The sequence below is a fragment of the Megalops cyprinoides genome, chromosome 1, assembly GCF_013368585.1.
Source record: "Megalops cyprinoides isolate fMegCyp1 chromosome 1, fMegCyp1.pri, whole genome shotgun sequence".
Taxonomy (NCBI): Eukaryota; Metazoa; Chordata; class Actinopteri; order Elopiformes; family Megalopidae; genus Megalops; species Megalops cyprinoides.
Window position 1 is genome coordinate 30,594,937 of NC_050583.1, and position 25,922 is coordinate 30,620,858.

At 41.8% G+C, this 25,922-nt stretch overlaps 1 protein-coding gene across 1 annotated transcript in view; it reads left to right on the plus strand.

Annotated features, from left to right (window-relative positions):
- The window catches only part of LOC118784161 (guanine nucleotide-binding protein subunit alpha-12), a 41,221-nt gene extending 22,185 nt beyond the window's left edge, over positions 1-19,036 (plus strand). The window contains exons 3-4 of the mRNA XM_036538218.1: positions 16,761-16,811; positions 17,989-19,036. Of these exons, the coding sequence (XP_036394111.1) occupies positions 16,761-16,811; positions 17,989-18,558 (621 nt within the window). The 3' untranslated portion in view covers positions 18,559-19,036. The remainder of the gene's footprint in view (positions 1-16,760; positions 16,812-17,988) is intronic.
- Positions 19,037-25,922: the final 6,886 nt, after the last annotated feature.

Below are 25,922 nucleotides of genomic sequence, written 5' to 3' on the forward strand. Positions count from 1 at the left end.
GAGTGGTCAGTTCACTCGTCGTCACCACCCACTGACAGCCCACCACGCCCCTTCCACATTGTCCTGCTTATTCATGCATTGTGGCCATTTGTTAAATCTTTTCAAACATTCCTTTTGTGAAGCCCCACCCCCCTTAGTCTGCGTACACAGGCAGTGAATGGGTGCCAGTGCGAAGACATTCCTGTGGCCTTATTCACCTCACCCCTTCCCGCTATTGCTGTAAACTGTCTGATAGGTCCCCCCAGATTCAGTTCTGTGCCAGCTTGACATTTTTCACCCTCTGACCTGAGGCACTTACAAACGCTTGATAGCCCCCTCCTCAAACACACACACCCTGGCCATGGCACAATAGGCCTGCAGGAAGCTATGAGAATTCTTCTAATGGTATGGACAAAAAACTAGTTCAGGACTTGAACGCTCTGAAAGCTAACATCAAACAGTACTAACAAAGCTATAGGTCTGATGGATCCATTTTCCACATTTGCCCATGAACCGTTGAATTCTTCCACACTCAAGCCATTTTCACATATGAACTCCGGACAAAGTGTGGAGAATCAGGTCCGCAACTTGGCCGGAATTGCCCTTTCACACATGTAGCACGCAACAGGAGATTGTCCGTGACAGACGTGTTCTCACCTACATGAAATACTCCGGTTTGGTTTAGGTGAGGGGCGGCGCCTGGGTAGAGCGTGCAGGAGGCAGGACATGACGCAAAAAGTACGCTGCAGAAATCGCAGTGGCTGTATTCGAAACCGCCTACTGCATACTGTGTACTGCGTGCTACACAAGTATATACTGTATACTACATGCTGTTTTTCAGTGTAGTACCCAGTATGCGACCATTAATAATTACATTTGTAGTATGTTACATTGTCGCTTGAAATCATTGCGATTTCCAGATTTTCCAGTCATTTCCAGATTTTCTCATGGTATTTTCCAGTTAGACGCCACTTGCATTCTCACGAGTGACAAGTATTGACGGGATCACCTAAAGTATTCGCGAGCTGAAGTATTTGCAGTTTTTTTTCTTTTCAATGTCTTACCTTTCAGTGGTACGGGTACATAATGTGGCACGGAGGAGGAGAAGGCGAACATAGCTATTATACTTTTGGGTAGCCTATAAAAAAATCACACATAGCCATCCAAATGGTGCTACTGGTACACATAATTTATTATTAATTATACATTTATTATAACAATAAGGTAAGTTTTTGTTGTTCGCTATGTAATGTTAGGTCACCAGTTCACCTATCTAACTATACCTATCACTATTACTTAGCTACGGCTTAGCTACTAACCAGATAATAAACTACTAACCAACGTTATTAATCATCGTAAGAGAAAAGTTTTGGCAGTATAGCTATAGCTACAGTAACTATCATCTCTTTAATGATCATTGGATTCAAAATAGCATGTATTTGGACATCCGCATTGTCAATGAAACAGTCGAAAGCTATGTACAGGCGCGCGGAAAAAAGTACGAGGCAGATGTTTTATTCTTCCGGTTTCGCGCCAGACGCATGACAGAAACGTCATCAACACGCCCACTCACTCGTGGTGGATTCTCCGGAACGTTGCCTGTTCTGTTCACACATGGGCTCACTCTGACATGAGGCAGACTTTTCACTACGGAGCTGGCAGAAAGAAGTCCGTCACATGTCCGGTACGACTTATTCGAACATTGGCTAAAGGCCTTGAACTGAGACTTTTCTTGGTTGGGGGGAAATGTAAACATACTAACTCCACAGGCCTTTGCTTTTTAAAGTCTCGCTGAACAAGTGGTAGAAAAACTAGTCCTCAGTTTATTAATATAATCTGATTATCCTTTGACCATGTCAGGCAGTATGAATTCTCTGATCTTATTTGAATCTGGAGGGATTTTGTGGGAGCGGTTTTCTCAAGTGGAGGTGCCATTATGAGAATAGGCTTCTCACAGCTCCGGGCTGTGACTTCAGATCATTTTGAAGCTGAGCATTTCGGCAGACAGTAGCATTTTGATGCAGGTTTTCACTTGAAGCATTGTCTATCTTTGTAAATAAAAATACATCAGTATTCAGTAGATTGCATTGGATTTGTTACACACATTGAGTTGGAAACCAGCAATTTTTTTAAAAAAGACTGGACATGAAAGGTCAGTCTTAATTGTTTGGTGGGCAGTTCCTCCCTTTGTTTTTCCACAATTACTTTCTGGGAACAAGCTGGCCACAAAACTGGGATTGAAATGGTAGAGATGTTTTTGTATATTCAGTAAGGGAGAATAAAGATATCGTAAATAAACAATTTATTACTGAATATAAACTCAATATTTGTATCAAATATTTAAATCAGCAAGGGTCAGCTAAAGTGACTGTTGTGTAACAGGCCTCACAATATGTTAAAATAATCTTAGGGCAAGGTAGGCCTTTGGAAGCCCCACTGACACTGGCACAGTGTCTCAGTAAGCCTTGGGGCTAGTTGAACTAGCCTCATAATCTGAGATGGGCAATCCAAAATCAATGATCTGAGCCCTTATGTAGGAAGGGAGCGTTTGTGTATGAAGTTGGCTGCAGTAGAACTCTGTAGAACATGAGTGACCCAATGAGGAACATGCGGACAAGGGCATTACATTGGAGCTGCTGCATACTTGCATAGCATGCTCTTTTCTACTGCAAGTTTTAGCCAATAGGCTTTAGTTTTTGGGATTGTGATTCCAAGAGGGAAAATAAAGTAGTGTGGAGTGTGTGCCCCCTTAGGAGATGTCCTCTATTTCAGATACCTTCACATTCTTTCCGATGGGGATGGGACAGAAAAAATGAAGCGATTGAATGTTTCTGTCTTGTTTGTCCCTCACTTTTCTTGAATGTTCTGCTTGTAAGGCCTGAACATTGCAATGGAGAGGCATTGAAACGGCAGTCACCCATTTTTGTGTCTTGTATGAGTGATGCTTGACCTGCTTGGTTGCTTTTGGTTACATGTGTGTTGTTTATCTGCAAAATTACAGCAGACATTATGTGGGAAACCAAAAACCCTTACTGCACATACTTTTATCATTCCATAATCTCACATGTACTGACCTCTGTCTCTGAAGAATAAAAATGAAATCTTTCCCAAGCCCCACTGTTCATTTGTATCAGCTTTCCTGGCGGTCTCTAAGTACGAAGTAGTGCTTTAAGAATGCACCTCCTGTTCACTACTCTTGTCCATCTGCAGTGCATGGAGTGGCCAACAATGGGCCATTATAGAGGAAGTCTAGTCTTTGTCACAATGCAGCTCCACAGTCAGCACAAGCTGAGAGAGGAGTGATTGTGTGCTGGTCCGGAAAGGGGCCAGACCTATTGATGAAGTGGGGCTTCAGTCACAAGGCTTTGGCATGCTGAAGCCAAGTCCTCTCTGTACAAATGCATGGGATTCAAAGCTACAAAAGCCATCTGATAAAACAAGAACAAATTCTGCCAGCAAACATTTCACATGTCCATATACGCATTGCATTGAAATGAAATGTATATACAAACATACCTTATTTCCAATTCAGCTCATTCAGATATACAGGATGTCTCATTTTTTAGAGGCCTCCTTTGCTTTCACTGGCAGGACTGGAGTGAGGATATGGATCATGTTGTAGAAGTCTGTCAGAAAAGTTGGAACAGGGATTATGGTGTCACTACCCGGTCAGTGGAGGTGGGTGGAAGCTGATACCTTCTGGCAGCCAGGAGGTAACAGCTTCCTTCCCAAACTACGCTCCCAATGTCATACACCCTGTCTCAATTTTGGTTTTCTTTTTTCTTCTTCATTTTTATTGCCCTTTGTTAGGTTTGGTTCCTCCATTAACTGTGATTTTGTTGTGCTGACATGATAATTTCATTTTGTTAAAGAAGAATTAAGAATATTTTCTTCCTGGAGATTGTAAGCAAACAAGCTTTTTGCAAGCAATACATACTAATTTCTCATACATTTTACCAGAGACAGCTGTAATACTATATGCTGTAAGGACTGTTTCCAAGTGAATGTTTTCACTAGCAGCTGTGGGATGTCTTGGGTTGAGTTGGGACCAGACATTATGATTGATGTCAGGCAACGAAGGCCTCCTACTAGGCAGTTATACACGAACTACCTGCACAGAGCCAAGCCCAGCAGATGCATTTTGGGATGTTTGTTCATTTAACTAAATTTAAGAGCTATGCTCTGATACTTGAGATGATTCAACATAAAACACCTGTTTTATCCATTACTTGAATTCGGCTGGGCAGATTGGAGGCCTTGGTTTTCCTCAGTAACCCTTTCTCCCAGTATGGACGTTTTAAACATCTGCTTCATTCCTACTTTGAAAATCTCTTCTTTGTGTTTATAGTATCCTGTTAGAAATATTCAAATAATGACGTAGTGGATATCGCATGAAATAAATATATATGTCAGTTATGTGATTTGCTCTTTTGTAATGAAATATTACCATAAGTAATGGACTGGTGATTAATTATAGTCTCTCTTTAAGTTAAAGAAGGCTTTGTGTCTGTTCCTTTGGAGCAGCTCTTGAAATGTGTCTTGTATTTTTTTTTTCATTCTGTTTCTAGCTGTCAAAAGCAGTGAGATAATGTGTGGCAAACACATTATTTCCAGTGCAGAGGGAGAGAGACTGGTCCAAGGTAGTTACAGATACACTATATGGACAAAAGTATTTGGCCACACCTGTTTTTCAGGGTTTGGGCTAGGCCCCTTATCTCCAGTGAAGGGCAATCTTAATGCTTCAGCATACCAAGACATTTTGGACAATGCTACGCTTCCAACTTTGTGGCAACAGTTTGGGGAAGGCCCTTTTCTATGCCAACATGACTGTGCCCCAGTGCACAAAGCAAGGACTATAAAGACATGGTTTGATGAGTTCAGTGTGGAAGAACTTGACTGGCCTGCACAGAGCCCTGACCTCAACCCCATCGAGCACCTTTGGGATGAACTGGAACGGAGATTGTGAGCCAGGCCTTCTCGTCCAACATCAGTGCCTGACCTCATAAATGCTCTACAGAATGAATGGGCACAAATTCCCACAGAAACACTCCAAAATCTTGTGGAAAGCCTTCCAAGAAGAGTGGAAGCTGTTATAGCTGCAAAAGGGGGACCAACTCTATATGAAAGTATATGTATTTGAATACAATGTCATTACAATGTAATGGTCAGGTGTCTGAATACTTTTGTCCATATAGTGTATCTGTATAAAATTCTACTCCATGACCGCTATCCCCAGTGTTTGCTCTCCCCGCACAGGGCATGCAATACATGTCTGTCTCCATTATGCTGCAGTGTGCACCTGCCTATTCTAGGAGTGACAGGTGGTGTACCTGAATAGGATTATTGGTAATGAGCTTCCTGAGCTCATTAGGAAGGGGGGGGGGGGGGGGTGTTGCCATGCAGATGCTGAACATCTATTGTATTTGCACTAGTGAGGTGACATTAGGCAATGACTGCTGAAATGCTGTGACCACTGCTGCTGCAACGTTGTGGATGTGAGTGAGTCAGTGCTGTCTGGCCGCACCCACCGGGGTTATTTTATTTACTGCTTAACACCTCTTCATGTCTTTCTGGGTTGTCCTTTTCCTCGGACTGGCTAATGCTTTCATCCTTATTTTTCGCTTCATGCAGGTTCAGTCAATTCGCTCCCACCATGTGTGTGGTTGTCTGGAGAGATCAGGCATGTTGTATTGGCTCTGCTCCACAGCCAGGGCTCAGCTCACACTGTCTGGAGTGATTGTCATAGAGCCCAGATGGAACGTGATGCCTGCCTTTGATGTGAGGCTCTGGTAGTCCCAGCTTTATTTACTCTGTATGTCCTGTGGTTGAATGAGTCTCAGAGATCACAGTGCCGGGTTCTCTCTTTCCCTCTCCCCCTCTCTCTCAGACAGTTGTGGTGCTCATAACTCACCTTGCTGCAGACCGACTGAACTGTCGCCGGGGGAAACTGCCCTCGGTTACTCGCTACCCCAAGCTCTGCCATTCATTATTTACCATCTATAGACTGGCTCTGTCATGTATAATGAATTCAGCCTCCTGGATGTTTTGCTGGAAATGAAAGCTCACTCAGGCGCAAGTTTCAAAATACGGCATGGCCTCACTCTGTGTTGGGCCCTTTTACAGTCCAAAGGCTTCAAAAGCAAACACCCAAATCCTGAACTAGTGGCACAGTTACTGTGGCTGTTCTGTTGTTGATGGAGGCTTGGGAGATTGGGGCGGGCTTGTGTATCATCAGCTGACTATTATTTTTCTCTCTGTGAGTCGACGTGTGTCCTTTGTGTGATATTTTTATTTTTCATTATCTGAATTCCAGAGACCTTGGGCTTGCTGGTTGGGGCCGCTTTATTGTGGATCTGTCAGGCATACCGCCGCGAACTCCACTGACTCTGCGTGCATGTGGGTGGCTTTGAGGGGAGGGGATGTTGATGAAAATTGAAAATGCCAGGGGGAGTTGGCTCAGAGAGTTGGCACATTTTGAGCACTTTGCTGGTTTTCTGTCAAAATGCTGTAGTTTTTTGGGGTTTCTGGCTGTGGTGACAGGGCCGCTGGCTGAATTACACTAGGACCCTCTGGACCTCCGTGGTTGCCTCAGACCCACTCAGAAACGGGAACACCTGAGCTCTCACCTGACCAGCTAACTGGCATCTCTGACCAGCAGTCACTGGGGCAGTCCTCAGTGCTTTTGTCTTACCAAGTCCAGGGTCTTATTGCATAGATTAATCCAGTCCCCAAATCCCAAAATATCACTTTGTTTATCTACTTTCATTTGATAGCTTTCTCTGTCTCTTTATAGCTTAGTAATGTTTACCTCGTGCTAAGGCTGCTTCTCTTTGCTTGAAGGTGATTCGTATCTGTTGAAAGTAAGTTGATTTTGGTAATTGTTCAAGTCCTGTGTTGCCTCCTCAAAATGATGGCATGGAATCTCCATTTATTATGTCATTAATTGTCTAGACTTCAGGGCTTACTAGGCAAGGGTGTGTCATAAATAAAGGAACATTCATTCATTCGTTTCATTTCATTTTAAATGACGTGAATGTTGGTAGTGGATGTATTCCTCTACAGCTGCAACTATACCAACAATATTACTATTTAAATTACGGCAAACCTGAAATGTATTGGGTGTGACTGTTCCTGAAAAGTAGCGGGTTTTAAAGTGGTTTGGGCTTCGCCCTGAGTTTTGCCTAAAAATGTTAGCAAATCTTCCATTGTCATTACTTGTGCATTTTTGTTATTTTCACAGCAATAGCAAAAGGTAAATTGCTAGTAAAAGTTAAGAATAAACCCAGAAGCAAGCTGCCCAGTATGTGATGTCTTTTATTTGGATTGTTTGACAGAGGAAGTCATGCTAGGAGGCTCTCTCTGACAGTCTCCCCCAGTGTTGTTTCTCTTACTATTGCAGATTCCCGGGCTGTGTCCCTGCACCTCTGTGAGACGATAATGCCCACGGCCCTGTTTCATACTTTCCTCAGTGAACACTTCAGCCGCAGGGCTCTTATGCACAGCTGCTTTTCCCAAGAATAAAACATTAGTGTCTGACACATTTTAGACTGGCTTTCAGAGGTGGTGCCACAACATTTTGAATTTTTTTTTTCTGTTTGTGTAGATAGGATAGATAGGAATGTAAAAAAGTTACTGTATTTAAGATGAAATTATGTGTATGAAATACACCATTTAAAGTATATTCTGTAAGGGAGTCTGAATTCCTTCTCAATGCCAATATTGTGCAAGTGTTTTAGTGTATTCCTGCAGACATATGTCAAAGATATATTTCTTTTAGAAATGAAGTGTGTGGGTGAAAAAAAGGCTTTGTAAACATTAATGGAGTGAGCTGGGATTATTTAATGCAGTGAAGCTAAATAAGAAGTTCAGTGTCAACCTTCCCATGTCTCCATCTTACCTTCAGCATCTTGCTAGCTTTATTGAATTCCCCACTTAATGTTCATGAGAAAATTGCTAAGGAACAAATATGGGGGTAACAGCAGTACTTAGATAAAAAGGGCCATGTGAAACAGATGGCAAGCTAAATTTTAAACCCATGGGAACAGATTGAAAGAACAGCTATATTTCCAAGCAGCCAGCAGTTGTTATTGTTTTTCTGTTGTAGCAAAATGTCACACAGCCCGTCTGTTCTATCTTCCTTTGTTTTACCTGATTTTTTTTCGCGTTTATGATTTGTTTCCTGCCCTCTATCTGGGAACTGCTCCATTCCAGAGGCTCCATTAAGTTTAAGAGGAAGATGAGATAAAGAGACAGCCGGAGCAGTGGCTCTAATCAGGACTTGCTGAAAGTGAAAGGAGGTGGCGGCTGTGTGGGAGAGGAGTGGGAGTGAGGGGAGGTCAGGGCTACGATCTTCGCTCTCTTCTTGGCTGGGAGGGAAAAGAGATCCGCCAGGACTGCAGGGAAGGGTCAACTGTGCTGAGGTTGAGTGAAGGCCAGGGAACAGGGCTGTTTTCAGGTGGTTGGACCTGGGCTTCAAGCAGATGTTCAGCCCAGTCGATGGACAAAGCCATAGGGTCACGCTCCTTCCCCTCTTTCCCTTGGGGTGGTGGTGGTGGTGGGGGGTACTGAGGGTCAAAGTCTATGCTTGCAAAGGGCTCAGGGTGGGACATGTGAGAGGCAGCTCTGGAGCTAATTAACTGGAGGATATCAAGTCTGACTCAGTGTCAGTGTGAAGCAAGCTGGCCTGAGGAGAGGTGTCAGGCTGGTGGAGAAACTGTGTAACTCTAATGATCTAATGCCGGCAGAGCCTTCTGCAAATGCCTTCAGGAAAAGAAAAACCCCTTCCTCTCACTTCATATGTCCACTGTCAGTGCCTAGCTATCTCTGGGGGCTTCTTGTTGAAATCAGTCTGTGAAGCCCAGAAATTCATGATGCTTCTGAGTAATTTTGTTCATTCAGTGAATACAATATGCATTTGGTTATTAATCACCACAAAGGGTGCAAGCATAGCACTCAAGCTTGGTTAGATAGTTGCTCTGTCTGCAGGTAGATCTGCCTGCTGACATGGCTGCACATTGTTACCGCACCCCACAGTGGCTGTTTTTGGAGGTGTGTGGAGATATCTTCCCGATGGGAGATGGAATCTATAGGAAAGGGGGTAGGGCCTGAAACTGCGTTCTCTCTCAGCAAATCGGGACACTTGGACCTTTTTTTTTGGTGTGGGGGGGGTATTAACCATATTTGCAAATATACTATGTTAACAGTTGTAGGACTCCCTGTTGCCTCTCTTACCTATATTTGTCCTGATGCAGACACACTCCCTGACGCAGCTGCACTCACTCTGGACTCCTTTGTCTGCTGCCGTCCCTTTCTACATTAAATAGATTGTTTCGTGTAAACATATACTGTCTAATTATAGTCTACTATAAAGTCTAATCATATGTCCAAAGGTATACTGCCTGTAGAAATGAAAACATGATTAGATGGATTATAATAGATTATAAACAACTATTTAACTTAAAGAATTTGGGCAACCTAACACTCTCTAACATTTCTCACCTCTTTTTCGCACTTAGGCTACTTTATTGCTACAATCCGTAGATAAGTAGCTGTGGCCGTGAAGCACTCCGTGGTATACACTGCTAAACTCTATTGCTATCCTGCCCTCCTCCGGTGAACCTTTTTTGTCATAAAAGTTAAAATGACTAGATTTTTTGCGTTTGCTTAATACAAAACTCTGGTGTTTCTTTGTTATTGCATGATTTCCAGCGCAGTTTTTTCTTCATATTTAACTGAAAATTTGGCTGGACACAAAACACAGGTGGCGGAGAACGGGTCTCCCTTGGGTGGGCCCAAGTTTTCTCTTTTCAACCAGTTTGAGTTGTAAATCGTTTTTTTTTTTCGCTGGTGGCTCGTCCAATTTTGTTTTGTTGTCTTCCTCGTCTGTCTCTCCCCCAATTTCACAAAACCAACAAAATATATAGAAAGTTAAAAATAATAATAATAATAATAACGTGACCTCTAGCTAGCAACTGAACTCACAGTGGGGTCGTGGATGTGGATGTGCGCAGCAGACCGACGGCACGGGCAGTTTCTAGGCAATAAGGTAAGCTTTTGTTTTTCTGCTACCAATTAAATAAAAGTATAGACATGGCCAATCATCGCTGTGTTTTACCCATTTTTACCCGTGTACAGGCACAGGATTGGATGTATAAACATAACCAGGAAGAAAACAGAATAGCAGTAGAAGGAAACCAAATGAGGTTTTATTTGAAACTATGAAATTCTAAATTAGAAGTACATTTTCACAAAAAAAACGGGACAATTCGTGTCCCGGGAAAGATTATTAATTTTCTGGGACAGTCGCTCAAAAAAAAGGACAATCCCGGCAAAACCGGGACAGGTGGCAACCCTAAGTGCTGCTGTCAGTTGGGCCCACAAACAATACTTGTCAGCCTGCGCATGGTCCAGTAAAGAAGACCAGGAGCGGCAAATGCATGGCCTGGCAGCTGGATGCTGAGTGCTGGAACGGGGCCACCATCAAGATGACCAGTCTGTGGCATGGTGCTGTTTCCCAGGTCATGCTGAGGGCATGGTGGAAAAGATTCCACACTGGTTAAGTAAAACCAGAGTGTAGCGTGTGTGTGTGTGTGTGTGTGTGTGTGTGTGTTTTTTTTTTAAAGCAGCCCTAATGTCAGCCAAAGATCTTGTCAATTTTCTGACATGAACCACAGTTTTACAGTGCAGCTTTAGGCTCTTATTCTAAATGTGGAAACTTTTTTTCATCTGTGGTTAGCTCCAGAGAGTCTGGTCTGGTTCTCAAAGCGATCAATTTTCAGTATTTTTTCATAGGTTTTTTGTTTTCAGGAGAAACTGTGTGTGTGTGTCTGTGTGTGTGTGTGTGTGTGTTAGGGTTAGGTTAGGTTATATCTCAATATATATAGTGAATCCAAAAATAGGCTTCACAGTGAAACAAACAAAAAAAAAACTGATAGGTGGTTATTATGACATCTAAAACTCTGAAATTTCGCTAGTGTAGAACCCCAAATAGACCACATAGTTAGTGGTCTGTATGCTCATACTGTGTTTGTAGAGAGCATGTCTAATTTCTCATCAGTGACATGGTATACAATCCATGTGGCAGAATGAAAATGGCTTTTATTTTGAAATGAAAATATGGTTCTTTGAAATAGACACTGATAGAGTGAGGGATTAAATCCTACATGATATCTTCTTACTGTGTTCAGTATTGCTCACTATTACTGTCCCGTGGAGTGAGGAAAGTCAAGCTTTAAGTGTTTCACTTGACATCATTTTAAATGAATAAGCAGCTACTAGTGATATGCTTCTCTGTGTATGTCTGCCATAATGATATGATGTCGATCTAAAATGAAAAGGGAGGTGTTTGGTCCCCGGCCTGGTAGAGTCTGGATGAAAATGTGGCTAAACAGATGAAAGAGAAGTTTGATGGTAACAGTGAGCCTCGCACAGTTGGATAGTGCTTAAACCCCTGGAATCTCCTACCAGGGTGTGGCAGACCTCTTTGAGGGGGATTAATTAAAGTTATTTTCCCAAGTCCATGTCCAACATTTAATTCACCGCAGAGGCCTTTTCGGGGAGAAAGCTGTTTTGGGCTCAAGCCGAAAATATTCTTTTAGTCTATTAAAAAATGAGTTGCACAATAGAATGTGTGAAGATCCATTAGCAAAGGGATTCTTTCATATACTTGAAAAAATTGACACAACTAAAATTCATTAATATGAAGATGGCATTTTAGAGGAGTTTTCACGTACATTGTTCTCTGTGGGTAATTCTTCTTATCAGCAAGAAGCCTCAGATTAATACGGCCACCGAATCTTTCCACAGGCGTTTTTGTGCCAGGTTGATGCTAGAAGAGCTAGTGCATCGAAGTGCCAGATAAATTGTTGATAGTCATGAATTTTGGACCAACTTCTTCCTAAATCAGCGCTTTCTGTCTGGAACATCTGTCTGTAAATGCTTTTATACTAAGATAAAAGTTTTGCTTGTGTTGTCAAATCGCTAGTATTTCAACAAATTAATCTTATTGAGATTAGATGGAAAAACAACTGCTTTGATTATTTTTCTGCTCTTTTATGGTTTACATGCTCAGTGTTTGCTTATGAATACAGACCCATTAACACCCACAGAGCCATGACTCCAGTGGATAATATGCAAGACATAAAAAACAGAATGTTTTTCTTGAAACTGACACCGCAAGCACATGTAATGGAAATTATTAATAAAATAAGCAGAGGTTAAGGCTTCTACCTAAAAGGCAATCTAACAAGTCAAATGATTTCTTCAGCTTTTCTCTAGTATGATATAGTTATAGCTCAGTCCTGCTTTCTGATTTATAGAACTGAACATTTTTGAATCCAACTGAATGTGTCTGTTTGTAATTTTATTGTACACAGCCAAAGTGACACAGAGTGGGGAGTCATGTGCTTATCTTCACTAAATGTTTTAACACAAAATCTGAAAGCCAATAAACAGAAAGGAGTGAGGCTCTTTCATTTCTCTCAGTAGAGCTGGAATTGATTCATCTTGTCCTAAAAATGGTGCCAAACAAATTAAATGAAATTATATCATTAAGGAAAGCTTGCAAGCAGTCTGGATTTCACTGCTAGCTTCTTGAACAAGTTGTGTAATAGCAGGCATTGTGTGGACAAAAGGGAGAGCCTGGACTTGTAATAATAATGACTGCCTGTGTCCTGCGGTTATGGTTTATTTCCCTCTGAAATGCGTACCCAGATCCTGTGCGGAAAACTTAGGGAGATGCATGACAGCACCAGGAAGCTCTTTCTCTCTCCTGTGGATTTAGAAAATAGCCAGGCTCTTCCAGGAAGGAACCATGAAGCCACTGCTTGAAAATAGAACCAACAGAAATATATCAGAAGCTGCCTGAAACTGCAGATCTGATATTCACCAGAGGTTTTGGAAAGAACTTACAGTTCTTTGTGCTCACATATGATGATTTTGTGTTTGTGATGTGTTTTTTTTCCCTTTTGATTTCAGTCGGTAAATGTTTTATCTGAACACGGACGATGTTGGTGGTAAGGAGTGTCTTAATTTGGACCCCCTTCTGTTTATTTAACGGAGCAGGCTGAAGTGATAGTGATCAAGATGGAGGGGGGGGGGGGAAGCATTGTTGCCTTGTTCTTTTGAGAGGGGTGTTCCAGTATGCCTCACTTAATCATGCTGTCTTTCCCTGCAGAGTCGAAATACCCATGGGCACGCTTGTGTCTGCTGACGAAAGGGCACTGACTTTATATGTCAGCGAACTGCAAGAGCTCTTAGCGAACCTTCTATGTTTCTGCACAGCACTTTCCCACACTTGTAGAGAGCAAACATGGAGGGGTGCAGAAGGGTGGAGCTCCTGGAGCCAGTGGACTTTACACTGTAATCCTAGCATAAAGGAAGAGAGCTTTTATAGGCGTAATAAGTGTGAAGGACGTGCTGGAACCCATGCTCAGCGAGACTGCAGACTTAGAGCATTATCAGAAGCCTGAGATGCTGTACTGTGATCTCAGTATCTCTGGCGAACAAGGTGGCGGCAGCGTTAAATAACCAGGAAGGGGATTTTAATCCATGCTGACAGTTAGAAGTGTTATTAAAAATGGGTTTGACCACAATCCGTCACACTCCTTTTGTAGCGGTCTCTGGTCCCTGTGAATTCTCCCCTTGATCACAGTGACTTGGACACAACTCCACCTCTGTTTACTTTGGTGACAAACCTATAGGTTAATTCTTGGGTCAGAGCACAGACACTGTAGGTCACGTTTCCTGGTTCTTATCCATTGTTCTGTTGCCAATTGCCAGGAAGTAAGAATCGATGTTAAACCTTTTTTGCAACAAGATCAGGATAATTTTTTGTTCATCAAAGAAAGTTTTGAATATTGTCTCTCTGCGTTATTGATTGCATGTCGGAGTGTGTCTTCTCCAGTTGTTTTTTTCGTGAAAGGTTTGACGGGGATTGTGGATTGCGTCTCTGAGCTCAGATGTCTGCTTAATTTATTCGCCGTGCTGTGATCCGTGAAACAGTAAAGGGCTGTGTGAGTGAGGAGAACATGGCTCAGGGCCCCGGCCCCATAAATCGGCGGTAGCAGTGGGGGTGGGGGGGTCTTGTTAATCCCCCCCCCATTCTCACACACAGCTGCTTCCTGCTGGGAGCGTGGGCTGCCGGGGCGGTGCGGACACATCACGCCACACACAGGAACAGCACTGCGCACCCCCTCGGCTGCACTGCCCTGCAAACACAATGCTTCAAAGGCGCGGCACAGCCGCCCTGCTCTGGCGTGCCGTGGAAAGCCGACTTCTGGGACGAAGGGGGTCAAAGGGTCGTGGCGGGACAAAACATCAAGCACAGGGGAAGAGCAGTTCATTCCAGGAGGCGTGACCTTGTCTTCGCCATCATGTTTTATTTCCCTCACAGAGCTTGCTGTATGTGAACTTAATGGCAACAGCCAAACACCCATGTGCCTGTCACATTTTTTTTCCTCCTATAAGTCAGAACTTCAGTCAAAAGACTGCATCCAGCTATGCAGCTATGGTACTCCAGCTATGCAGTTCAATTAGTAAGACCTTGTAAGATTGTGTCCATCTTGATTGAGTACACCAGCATTAAAAAACAACCACTGTCAGGCTAGTAACCCTAACTGCTCTGTTCATGAATATGGATAGAAACTGCAGCCCATGAAAGCACTGCAAATAAGATATGGAAGTAAGCTACACAATAAAGGCGGGGCCAGGTTTTGCAGAATATGCACACAGTTACAGTCCTGCATGCACTGCCGACTCTGTAGCTTAAATATCTGGATCTGAGAGTGATCTTTTTGTCTCTACAGCACAATGAGGCACGTCATTAATCCCGTTTCTTAAAATGTATTGTATGGGTTCTCACTTCGCAGTAGAATTTACTTTTGGCTCGACAGAGGGACTTATTTAAGAGAGATCCATGGGATAATTACTTTGGGGAAGATCGTTTCCTTACTGTGTGATAATTTTCCTTCTTTTGTACTTATTTATGTGAGATAATTAGTGTATTACACCAGACACTCTTATCTCATCTGTTTTTTGGAATGAACGGCTACAAGCTGACAGTATTTGAAAGCTGGAATTCTTAGAAGATGACACTTTCATTTATACAGTGTCCCAAAGCACATGATACCCCTCCACATTCAAAAATAATGAAATTATAACAATCCAATTTCTTCTGCATGCTCATACTGCCAAGAAAAAGGCAGAGTGCATCTTTTCTGATCCTTATCACCTTTTTATAGGAACACACTATCATGCACCATCTGTTTTTATGACCCTGTTCAGTGAGAAGAGTTCAGTTATGGTGCGTTTCCACCAAGCAGTACAGTACAGTTCGGTACAGTATGGTGCGCAATTATTTGTGTTTCCATCATTATAAGTTGCGAAGCATACCAAAATAAGCGTACCGTTCGCGATTAATCTGGAAACGCAAATTAATCATATTATCAAGTTTGACCGCAACTTCCTTCCGTAATTCCAGCGCAGATATTTACCTGGCTGAATTACTGAAAGGCGTGGCAAACGAGATGTGCTGAACGGCAAGTTTCAGTTTTAACCCTTTCGTGCGCACGGGTGTGATTAGCCGTTTAGCGCATATGCTAAAACTGGTGCGATTAGAACACTAGTTTGGAGAAATTCTAGCTAATTTTGGCTTTGGGGAAACAGCGATTTAACTCTAAAATATAGCAAATGCTAACTGAAATCTATAAGAAACGTAATAACGCAAATGAAAACATAACGAACCATATAAGGTAACACGCGCGCTACATACCATAACAAATAAGTTACGTGCGAAAGGGTTCAAACGAAATTTGCCGTTCAGCACACCTGCGTTTGCCACGCCTTTCAGTAATCCAGCCAGGTAAATATCCGCGCTGGAATTACGGAAGGAAGTTGCGGTCAAACCTGATAATGTTTTAACGCAAATTAATCATATTAACGCGTTAAAGTTTCCAGATTAATCGCGACCGAGCGTTAACGTTGACAGCCCTAATACAAACACAAGGGTTCATCAACCGTCTCTGCTGTGTTGTCTTCTTCGCGTGCTTTTATGTCACGCTACTCACCTAGCTGACGCAGCAATCGCCATCCAGCATACGCCCCGCTTATTAATTAGGGTACGGTTGGCAGTGGAGACACAAGCCGTACCAGGGTTTACCGTACCAAACCGTTACGTAACGAACCGAACTGTACTGTATTGCTTGGTGGAAACGCACCATTAGAACACACTGACTCTATGTGAGCACTGACCACACTCGACCGCACTGTACACGCTGCTAGCTCCTTCCACCACTGAGAGACAGGCAGCGTGCAAGCAAGTGTCTGAATAATGTAACTGCAAACCGCATTGGTGGTGTGAATTGTATTCTTGACAAAGTGCACATTAATTAAATACAAATTAAACTTTCTGGACTGAAATGGGAACATGCTGTGATATTGTCCTATCCAGACTTTCCATTCCATAATTGGAATTATTGAAGCTTGTTTTGTAACATCCCATATAAGGATAGCTTTCCATGTATTGTAATTTTTACATTCAGTGACAGACTGTACTTTTACCACAACACCATTAACGGCATTAATGCAGGCATGGTGTTGGGAACATCTATCAGCCGGTTGCCTAATGTCTTGAACAACATCTTTAATGAGATGAAGATGACTAATACTATATCCTGTTTAAAAGGCAAAGCCAAAAATGTCAGGAAAAGGTATGACCCACAGAACCCATTAATCACTGTTCTGGTTTGTGACCGCAAAGTAATGCTCCTTTTTTATATCCACAGGGTGAATCAGTGAAGTATTTCTTGGACAACCTGGACCGTATTGGGCAACTGGTGAGTTTTCCAGCAGTGTATCATCCTGTTAGTTTACAGTTTATTCAAACTTGTCAGTGATGCTATAAAATGGATTTTATTTCAAAATCATTATTACTCATGTCAGTGTCTGTTTAAATTAGCGTTGTATCTTTTGAAGTCAATGTGGGACAAATTTATTTCTCACTTGTAGTTTTGCATCTGTTTTCTTCTTCTGAACAGAAAAGTTATAAAACTAAACTATCGTAGAAAACATGTCTGATATTGATATTACTGGCAGCTGATTGTACTAATCCCAAGTTAGTTTGCACTTTTAAGTGTTATTTGCTTTCAAATGATTATCATCTTTTATTACGATCTGCTGGTATGTCTGGGTATGTGCCAGTCATTGAGGTTATTTTGCTCTGAGAGATAAACTGCAAAGTATCTGAACCCAAACATTTGTAGCAAGAAGTTGACAAATATGATATGTGCTCTCTCAAAGATCTGGAAATTGTGTCAGAATTCTGTAGGCACCATGCAATGGACAGTGACTCATTGAGTCCTGGTATTTCCTTTCAAAAATGGACACTGTGCATAACTGGGGATTTTTTTCAATAGTGTTAGGATTAATTCCGGAGAGGTAATACTATCTTCATTCATTCAGGTTATTCGGACACACATAAGCTTCCCTTGCTTTAACTAAATGTTGATTTATATTCATCTTTTAGTGTTATTTTTGTTGGCAAATCTGAGCAGGTGTTATGTTTGTTGTTGAAAAGTGATGTTCCACTTTTTGAAGTGCAGAGACTCAGTCTGTCCTGTTTTCATGGAAATTATTTTCATTGATTGGAGCAGGAAAAATTTACTCCTTTCAGTTGCTGCTGCAAGTTCTTTTTAAGCATCCTCTATTTATATACCCTGACCCTTGAAGGTACATCTACAGACTGTGACTTCCTGGAGGCTTATTTCACCATTGCTATCTTTGAAATCATTTTATATCAAAACAACATCTACATGACTAATTGGGCAGTGTTGTTTTGAAGTTTGCTCAATCTCTGAATTTATAACTTCAGTGTATTTTTTGCTGTAAATACATGTACAGGAAATAATTTTCTCATATCTCCTTGCCCAAAGATGGTAGAAACCTCAACTAAAATGTTTTCAGGGAAACGTACTTTACTTTATTCTTCTTCTTCCTCTTCCCTGTGGCTTTCAGAATTACCTGCCAAGCCGGCAGGACATCCTGCTGGCGAGGAAGGCCACCAAGGGGATCGTGGAGCATGACTTTGTCATCAAAAAGATCCCCTTCAAGATGGTGGACGTGGGCGGCCAGCGCTCCCAGCGGCAGAAATGGTTCCAGTGCTTCGATGGCATCACCTCCATCCTGTTCATGGTGTCGTCCAGCGAGTACGACCAGGTGCTGATGGAGGACCGCCGCACCAACCGCCTGGTGGAGTCCATGAACATCTTCGAGACCATCGTCAACAACAAGCTCTTCTCCAACGTCTCCATCATCCTCTTCCTCAACAAGATGGACCTGCTGGTGGAGAAGGTGAGGACGGTCAACATCCGCAAGCACTTTGCTGACTTCCAGGGCGACCCGCACCGGCTGGAGGATGTGCAGGCCTATCTGGTGCAGTGCTTCAACCGCAAGAGGAGGAACCGCAGCAAGCCCCTCTTCCACCACTTCACCACAGCCATCGACACAGAGAACATCCGCTTTGTTTTCCACGCTGTCAAGGACACCATCCTACAGGAGAACCTCAAGGACATCATGCTGCAGTGAAGCCTCTGACCCCAGCAGGGGCTCCTCTGTGTGTAGATATGCCTTTCGAAAGACTCCTAGGCAGCAGAGAGAAGGTGTGTAGACCTTAACTCATGCATTGATGCCTCCTCGCTGGTCCTGTATACCCTTGCAATATGTGAGCAAGTGAACCCTCTCTGTAACACACCCACTAACAACAGACTGCTGCTGCTGTACAGTCCTTCAGTGTTTATGACCTTCAACTAATCTGCGATCGCTCTATTCTTGGAACTTCCATCACATTCATGACTAATAACACAGTAAGCAAGTGATAGTCATATGCTTGGTTATGTGATAGTGTTGCACAAGTATTGCATCCTGTTAAAGCTTGTTGAAACTTGCCATCTATGGTTGGGGAAATCTTTATTAGGGGAGATTGCAGCAACCATTGAAATCTTGCTTTTATATTCCCTTCAAAAGATCTATGGGATGAGCTGTGCATGGTTGCTGAAGATTAAGCCCTGGCAATTTTGAGAAACGTAGTTTCAGTTTTAATGCAATAGAAAGGATCTTGTGTCATCCAAAATCAAGGATGCCTTGCCTTCTGCTTAAAAATGATCTCTAAGTTAGAGAGACATCTGTTGTGTCTTGCCTGTTGCTGGGAAAGTATAAAGCACTCTTTAGAGAGTTCTACTTAATAACAGGTGCAGATTGCTGGACTACAAATTTCGATCATCATCCAAACAATGTCCTTTGCTAAACAAAGACATTTTTGTGCCTCTTCAATTCATCTCTGAGTAATCATATCCTCTGCACTGTAAGCCAAATGAAGCAAAGCTAAATTACTTAAATACATGGAAGTTATAACATGTAAAGGACTGTGAAAACAATGTTTTAACATTTAAAGCTTTACACTGCCCACTGTTCTTGTGTATGAGTGTGTGCACCTGCATGTGTGTGAGTGTGCATGTGAATGTATGAATTTTTGCGTTTGTAGTATTGGTAGCATTTGTGTGTTTACACCTACCATTGCAGTGCCTTACAGTGGACAGAAAACTAACTAAACTTCCACAGCACTGACTGAACAAATAATTTCACAATGTGTTCATTGGTGATGAACAATGCCAATTTGACAATCCATTAATTGTCATAATGTTGTAAATCCATTCAGTAACATCCTACATGACCCATTCTCTCATGCCTTGCAAAGATTCTCATGTGAACTCTTCCTTACATCCATAAGGCTTTTAAACTGCTTTGATATAACACTGGGGTCATATTTCTGAATGAGAAGACACAGTGAACCCAAGGGAAAGCAATGGCATTTTTATCTCAATGTGGGTGGTTGCCTCAATGACTCATTTTGTCATAAGTTGGTTATTTGTTCTAGTATGTGTCTGATTGGCAGATGGGAGTGATACTCGCCTGGGTTGCTACAGCTGGTAAAGTCTCTTCACAGAGTTCCATCTCTGTATCCTTGTCAGATCTGTGTTCCCCAGCTCTCGAGCTGTAGCTCAGTTTACCCACGTGGCCATTTTTTTCTGATGAATGATCAGATAATTTTTGTAAAATCACTTTAAGCAGTGTTTATTTTTCCCTTGCAAAGAAGGACAAAAATGTTCATATCCTGCTGCACTAAACATTCCGCATTTATATGTACACGTTATTTTCCAGAAAGTTAGCCCACATTTGTTGTAAAGTCATGTTCATGTCAAGAGCTGGGTGCTGGCTTTTTGGTTGATAGACTGTAAAATGTACAGTCCTCAACAACGCAACCTTCTATGCACACAAATAAGGTAAAATTTGAAATACGTACATGAAATGCACCATCAATTATTTCAGTAAATAAATACATTGAAAGGATACTTGTAAATACGATGTAAAAAAGATTTTTAATTGTGTCTTCTGTTTTGAATGTCAGTATTTCCATACTTGGATGTATTTTTATGATTACTGTAATTTTACTAAACAGCCGCTTGTTTGTGTTGATTTTATGTTCTTCTCTGTAACGTAGCAAGTCACAGGGTTGCCAGATGTTGAGTTGATTTTGTATAACTCTTCTTATTACTTTTATGCCTTTGTAGGGAGTAGCATTGTCTCTGTGAATATTCTATTGTGTGGCTTTGCTGGTATTTTTACTCTCATCAAGGGGAAATAGTTAGGAAATAAGTGCATAAAATTCTGCTGTGACTCAACCCTTATCCAATCACCACATAACTAGGAGTGACTGTTGTGCTTTTACTGGAAAACATCTCAATTGCGCTGCAGTCTGTAGCTGGAAGTGATTCTCATAATGACAGAGCAAGATGCTGAAGGCCAAAATTCCAGTTTCATTTAACAATTCAAAAGTTTTGCACTGGCTCATTTTACTGGATTGTCTGTCACCAGTAATTAGATTGGAGCCCACCCTGCCTCTCCCCTTGGGATGTACCCTCTTCATTGCATAATTCACTCTTTCCCATTTCTTTGGATGTTACCATCCAGGACTTAAGCTTGAAATAAAATTGCAAAGATGAACAGAAAGAAGGGGCAGAGGAGCTTTCGGGGAGAGAGTGAGCGATGCGAGGTGGCCCTGATCTGAAATGTTATGCAGGAATGATAAAGCTCATGTTTTATCTCACTGCGCTGATGGGAAACAAAGACATTTTCTTGGACGGTCTTGCAGACGCAGAGGAGGGAGTCTGAGAATGTCGCACAGTGAGTTGGGAAGGTGGTGCTCTTTCTTTTCGGGGGATCTCATTTTCCATCTGTCTGCTTTTGCCATCACTCTCTTAGCTCTCCTCTAAATATATACAGTGCGGTGCCTCCTGGTTGCCTCAGCTTGGTAGCGTGGTTTTTGCCTCTGTGTTTTATTTCTGAGATGAATTCTTTGGATGTAAAAAAAAAAAAAGTGTTTCTGTATGTGCTTAGCAGGTTTGAGCAATAACTGGTGGAGTTGGATTGGGGGAGAACCACAGCAGTGATTTTGTTTTGCACATTGCAATACATTTAGTAAATGCAACTGTGCATGTATGCAAGGAAAGTCAGACCTTTCTGTAACACAGACGGGAAAAGTTTTCCTATGTAATGTTGGTTAAAAATGAGCGACAATTAGAGCTTGGCAGACGCAGACTTAATAAATGTCAGTCTCCATCTGTCCCTGTAATCAAAAGTCCACATTGGCCTTTTTTGAAATAACTCTTGTAGTTTGGGGGGGGCTGCTAAATGCTAAGCTCCCCATTTGCCCACACGTTCATACGTCTGCTGGAAAGGTCTCCGCAGTTCTGCCGGTGACTGGCAGCTGAACGTCTTTCAGCCGCACTACTCTGGTATACTCGCAAGGAAGTGATGCATCCCTGCATCATTTGTACCCCAACTGTACATGTTAGAGAACTTGCCTGACAGCAGTCTTTACACTGGAAAAAATGGGATTCATAGCTCCAGCATCACAACTCAAATTCGATAACTGTGATAACAGCACACAGTTACAGAGCATGTGAACAGGCTTGTAGTTTCACTATGATTCTAAGACAAGCATGACCTGAAAACTCTTCTATAAGAGATGATTTTACAAGGGTGTGAATTTCCTGAATGTTTCATACACTACTGTACAAGGTGGTAGTGGAGATATTTTTCCTCCTGTACTTAGCCTCTTATTTAGCTTCTTTGTCAAAAAAATGAGCATGACTCGATTAAAAAACATCATGAATCATCATCCAAATTATCGTAAAAACAGTGTAGACACTGCTACAGTTTACAAACATCTCTTTTCAAAATATAGGTTGAAATGAAAATGCAGTTTTCTTAAGGAGTATTGGGCTCCTCTAAATGCAATTACCTTGGTTGGAGTCAAGCCAAAATGAATAAGCAAGAGAAAGAGAGGGAGACATTAGTGTTACTGAAAGAGTAATGGCTGGGAGGGAGGGAGTAAATGCTGTCATTGTGAAATATCTGAAGGGGTTTGTTTTTGAACAACGTTGATGAAATGGTCTGTGCATGGTAGTATTACCAGGGTCGTTTTAACAAGGCGTCACAATGCCAGTGTGCATGAGAACATATACCCTCTATTTCACATCATGTTTGAATCAACAGAGGTTTTGCTGTGTAATGTCTCCCTTTTTTATTACAGTGAATGATCTATGTTTCAGAGCTCGGTGCCACCTGCTTCCCCTCTAAACTACAAGTAATTGTCCCTTAATTGTAAAAAAAATTACAACTTTGAATTGAACTGTATTGCAGTTGTTTTGTATATATGAATTGTATAAATGCAATAAATGTACTTTATGTTTAGTGAGTATGTGTATGATTTTTTGAACTTGTAGGACCATTCAGGAATGGTAAAGTAAATGACTCTGAGGCACAATGCTGTTTGAAACCATTCAGCAGAGATGCACCAGTACAGATGGCTGACTCCTCAAATTAAAGCTTTTGGAACATGTAGTAAAGAGATTGCATGTATTACCAGACCTCATGAAAGCATGGATGTTCCAGCCTCCAGCCTGTTCCTTTGGCCTGATTTCAGCTCCTAATATCAAAGCCAGGGCATAAACTTAGAATGGCTACTTCAGGTACACAGAGGCCCACCCTCCTGTCATTGCAGAGGATGATCAGAGGATCAGTGTGACAGGATTGCGCCCCCTCTTTTTCAGCTGTTCTCCATGTCCTATCCTTTCAAACACCAGGGTTCAGTGAAAAGTTCCATGAGTGACACCATTCTATCCTGTGTACTCATTCTCTCTTTTCTCACTGTCATGGTTTCCACAACCCTACTTTGAATGGTTCTTTCAGCAAATTCTGTTGCAATATGGCACCCTGTCCAAATTAGGAACCGCATGTCTCTGCCAGTGCTTTGTTTCCTCTGGGTGCTTTTTTCTCTATACAAATTGTCCATTGTAAGTTACAGCTTCTAGTCAACCAAAGTTCTTAGCCGTAGGTGGCCAATGGTAAAAACAAATATTGTCAGGCCATGCAATATGTGAAAAGGGACAGCTTCCTTCTGATAGGGAAGAGTGAGGAAAGCCCCCCATGTGCCTTCTGTGCTCCTCAGTTTCCTTGTGGAAGTTCAAAGGTAAGTAAATACAATACTCTCAGGGTTATGCAAGAGTTACTAAGTAAGGGACTTATTTCCTGGGGTGGCCCCAGATACTCATCTGAGCAATTTTTTCAGCTTAAATGGTTCAGCAGACGTTAAAATACATTCTTTTGTTGGTACTACAAAATGCCACAAGTCACCGCCTATTGTAAAGGCTATTGCCACAGTGTACTTTGTGGGACCAATTCTTTTCCCGTCATTTGCAGCTCACACTTTTTTAATGAAATCTTGGAGAAGAATGATACATTATACCAGCATACATCCAAATAAATGTCCTTCAAGTAGCAATCACCAATCTTTCCAGCTGTCTCAGGATGTAGTCAGAGGACATACAAGAGTTCTTTCTGCAGGCCAAGCATGAGTTAATTGAGTAAGATCTCATGACTCTTGTTATCCCAATACTTCCTTCAGGCTGTGTTTAATTGGACCTAAAGCTGAACTCTGATATTTAATAATCTGCTATAGACATGAGAGCAGCTGTGGCCTATGCATTGGCTGCCCTACTGAATGTCTCAGCTGCTGATAGCGGATGCGGCTCCTCCGCCTGAGAGAGGCAATTTAGAGCTGTGATCAAAGTCTGATTCATTTTGCCCTTTTTCTGTGAGAAGCAAAATGGCAAATAAGCAAGAGCAGGAAGAGGCGCTGTCAGGAGTCACAACTACTTTGGTTGAGCCGCATTTTTGCAAGGGCTGGTGGTAAAGCATTTTTAGGGAGCCATCCACTCAGTCACTTAGCTCGGTAAGGTAGTGAGTGAGGGGTACTTCTGTTTCTAGGGCTGCCTGGTCAAAGCCAAAGAAAGACAGACCAACTCAATTCTGGTCACATCACATGTTGAGTAGTTACATACAAAGGACTATACTTATGGACTAAACATGTGACTCTGCTGTGAGCCTAGGCTGAGAGAGCTAATGCCACTCTTCTCCCAAGACCACACACATTTATCTCTGTAGTTCTTTAGATATCAGATATGGAGAGAGAAGCTGGGGAAGGGTCCATCATAGACCCATTGACAATTTGGGGGAAGAATATGTACCCTTGTTAATTTATGTGATACTTATTCATTTGTATTTCTTTTGCTCTTGCATGTATTTCAGTCCTCCAGCACCAAGAGGTTGATAGTGTCAGTTTCATGTGACTTGTTAACAATTATTCCATTGCCCTGCTTCAACCAGTTCAATTAATAAATACCTACAATTGCATGCATAGGTGTGACGGTTGACAGCGATGTTTCTGTCTGTTGACGTGTTTTAGCAACACAGAAAATTCGGCACAAGTGACATTCACCAGGATTAACTGTGTAGGCTATTTAACTATGTAACTATAACTATGTACTTATATTAACTATGTAACTATGGTTAACTATAATAGATTTTTTTAGGGTGAGTTCAGTCTGTTGAACAAGAGAACATAAATGGAAGGTAGTTAAGAGTAAGTTCCGCACTGATATAAGGAAATATTATTTTACACAAAGAGTTATCAATACATGGAATAGGTTGCCAGGTCATGTAGTTGAGGCAGAGGCCCTTGCTGTGTTCAAGTCTCGACTTGATGCAGTTTTGGATACTCTTTAATTAAAATGGCAAAATGGCAAGCTTAGTTGGGCCGAATGGCCTGTTCTCGTCATAATATGTTCTTATGTTCTAGGAATGTGTATGCAGAATATTATTTCTGAATTAGAACGGATGGGAAATTATTGGCTTTAGAATAGTAATGTAGTAAAACCTACACTAAGCACATAAGAAGTAGTGTAAAAGTGTGAAAAATTGTGTGAAAAAGTTGTTTGCAGCAGGAGAACATGAAGTAAACAAATAAAAGCAGTAAATGACAGTCACATTAACAGTTTAGAGAAATAAAGTCTTAAGTCCAAACAATGTTGTAAATTTTGTGGTTACATTCTATCATTGTCAGTTGATTTGTGGTCTTTTCATGGACTGCTCATATTGTTGAAAAACTTGTCCACACACTTCTTTCAGCATCAAACCGACAAGTTATCCTTCTGTGTTAGGCTGTGAAATATGTATTTTTACATTTGTCCCAGGATTCATCCAAAGACATTCTGTTGCCATTATCTTTTGTGTACAGTTTGTATTTGTCCAGTCTGGATACGTACTCATTAGACTTTGGATTCTGACATCATTCTGGCAACAAGCCTCAATGGATGTCATTGTAACCCTTGAATATGTAGTTTGCGTTGTCCAACATAAATGCAGTCATGTACAAATCTACTTCTAATGCATTTAAATGCCATCTGCCCCTGGGAAGTACAATAACTCTCAAATCAGCCACAATTAATTATCCTTGCTAACAAGTAACAACAAAAAATGCAAAACACTAA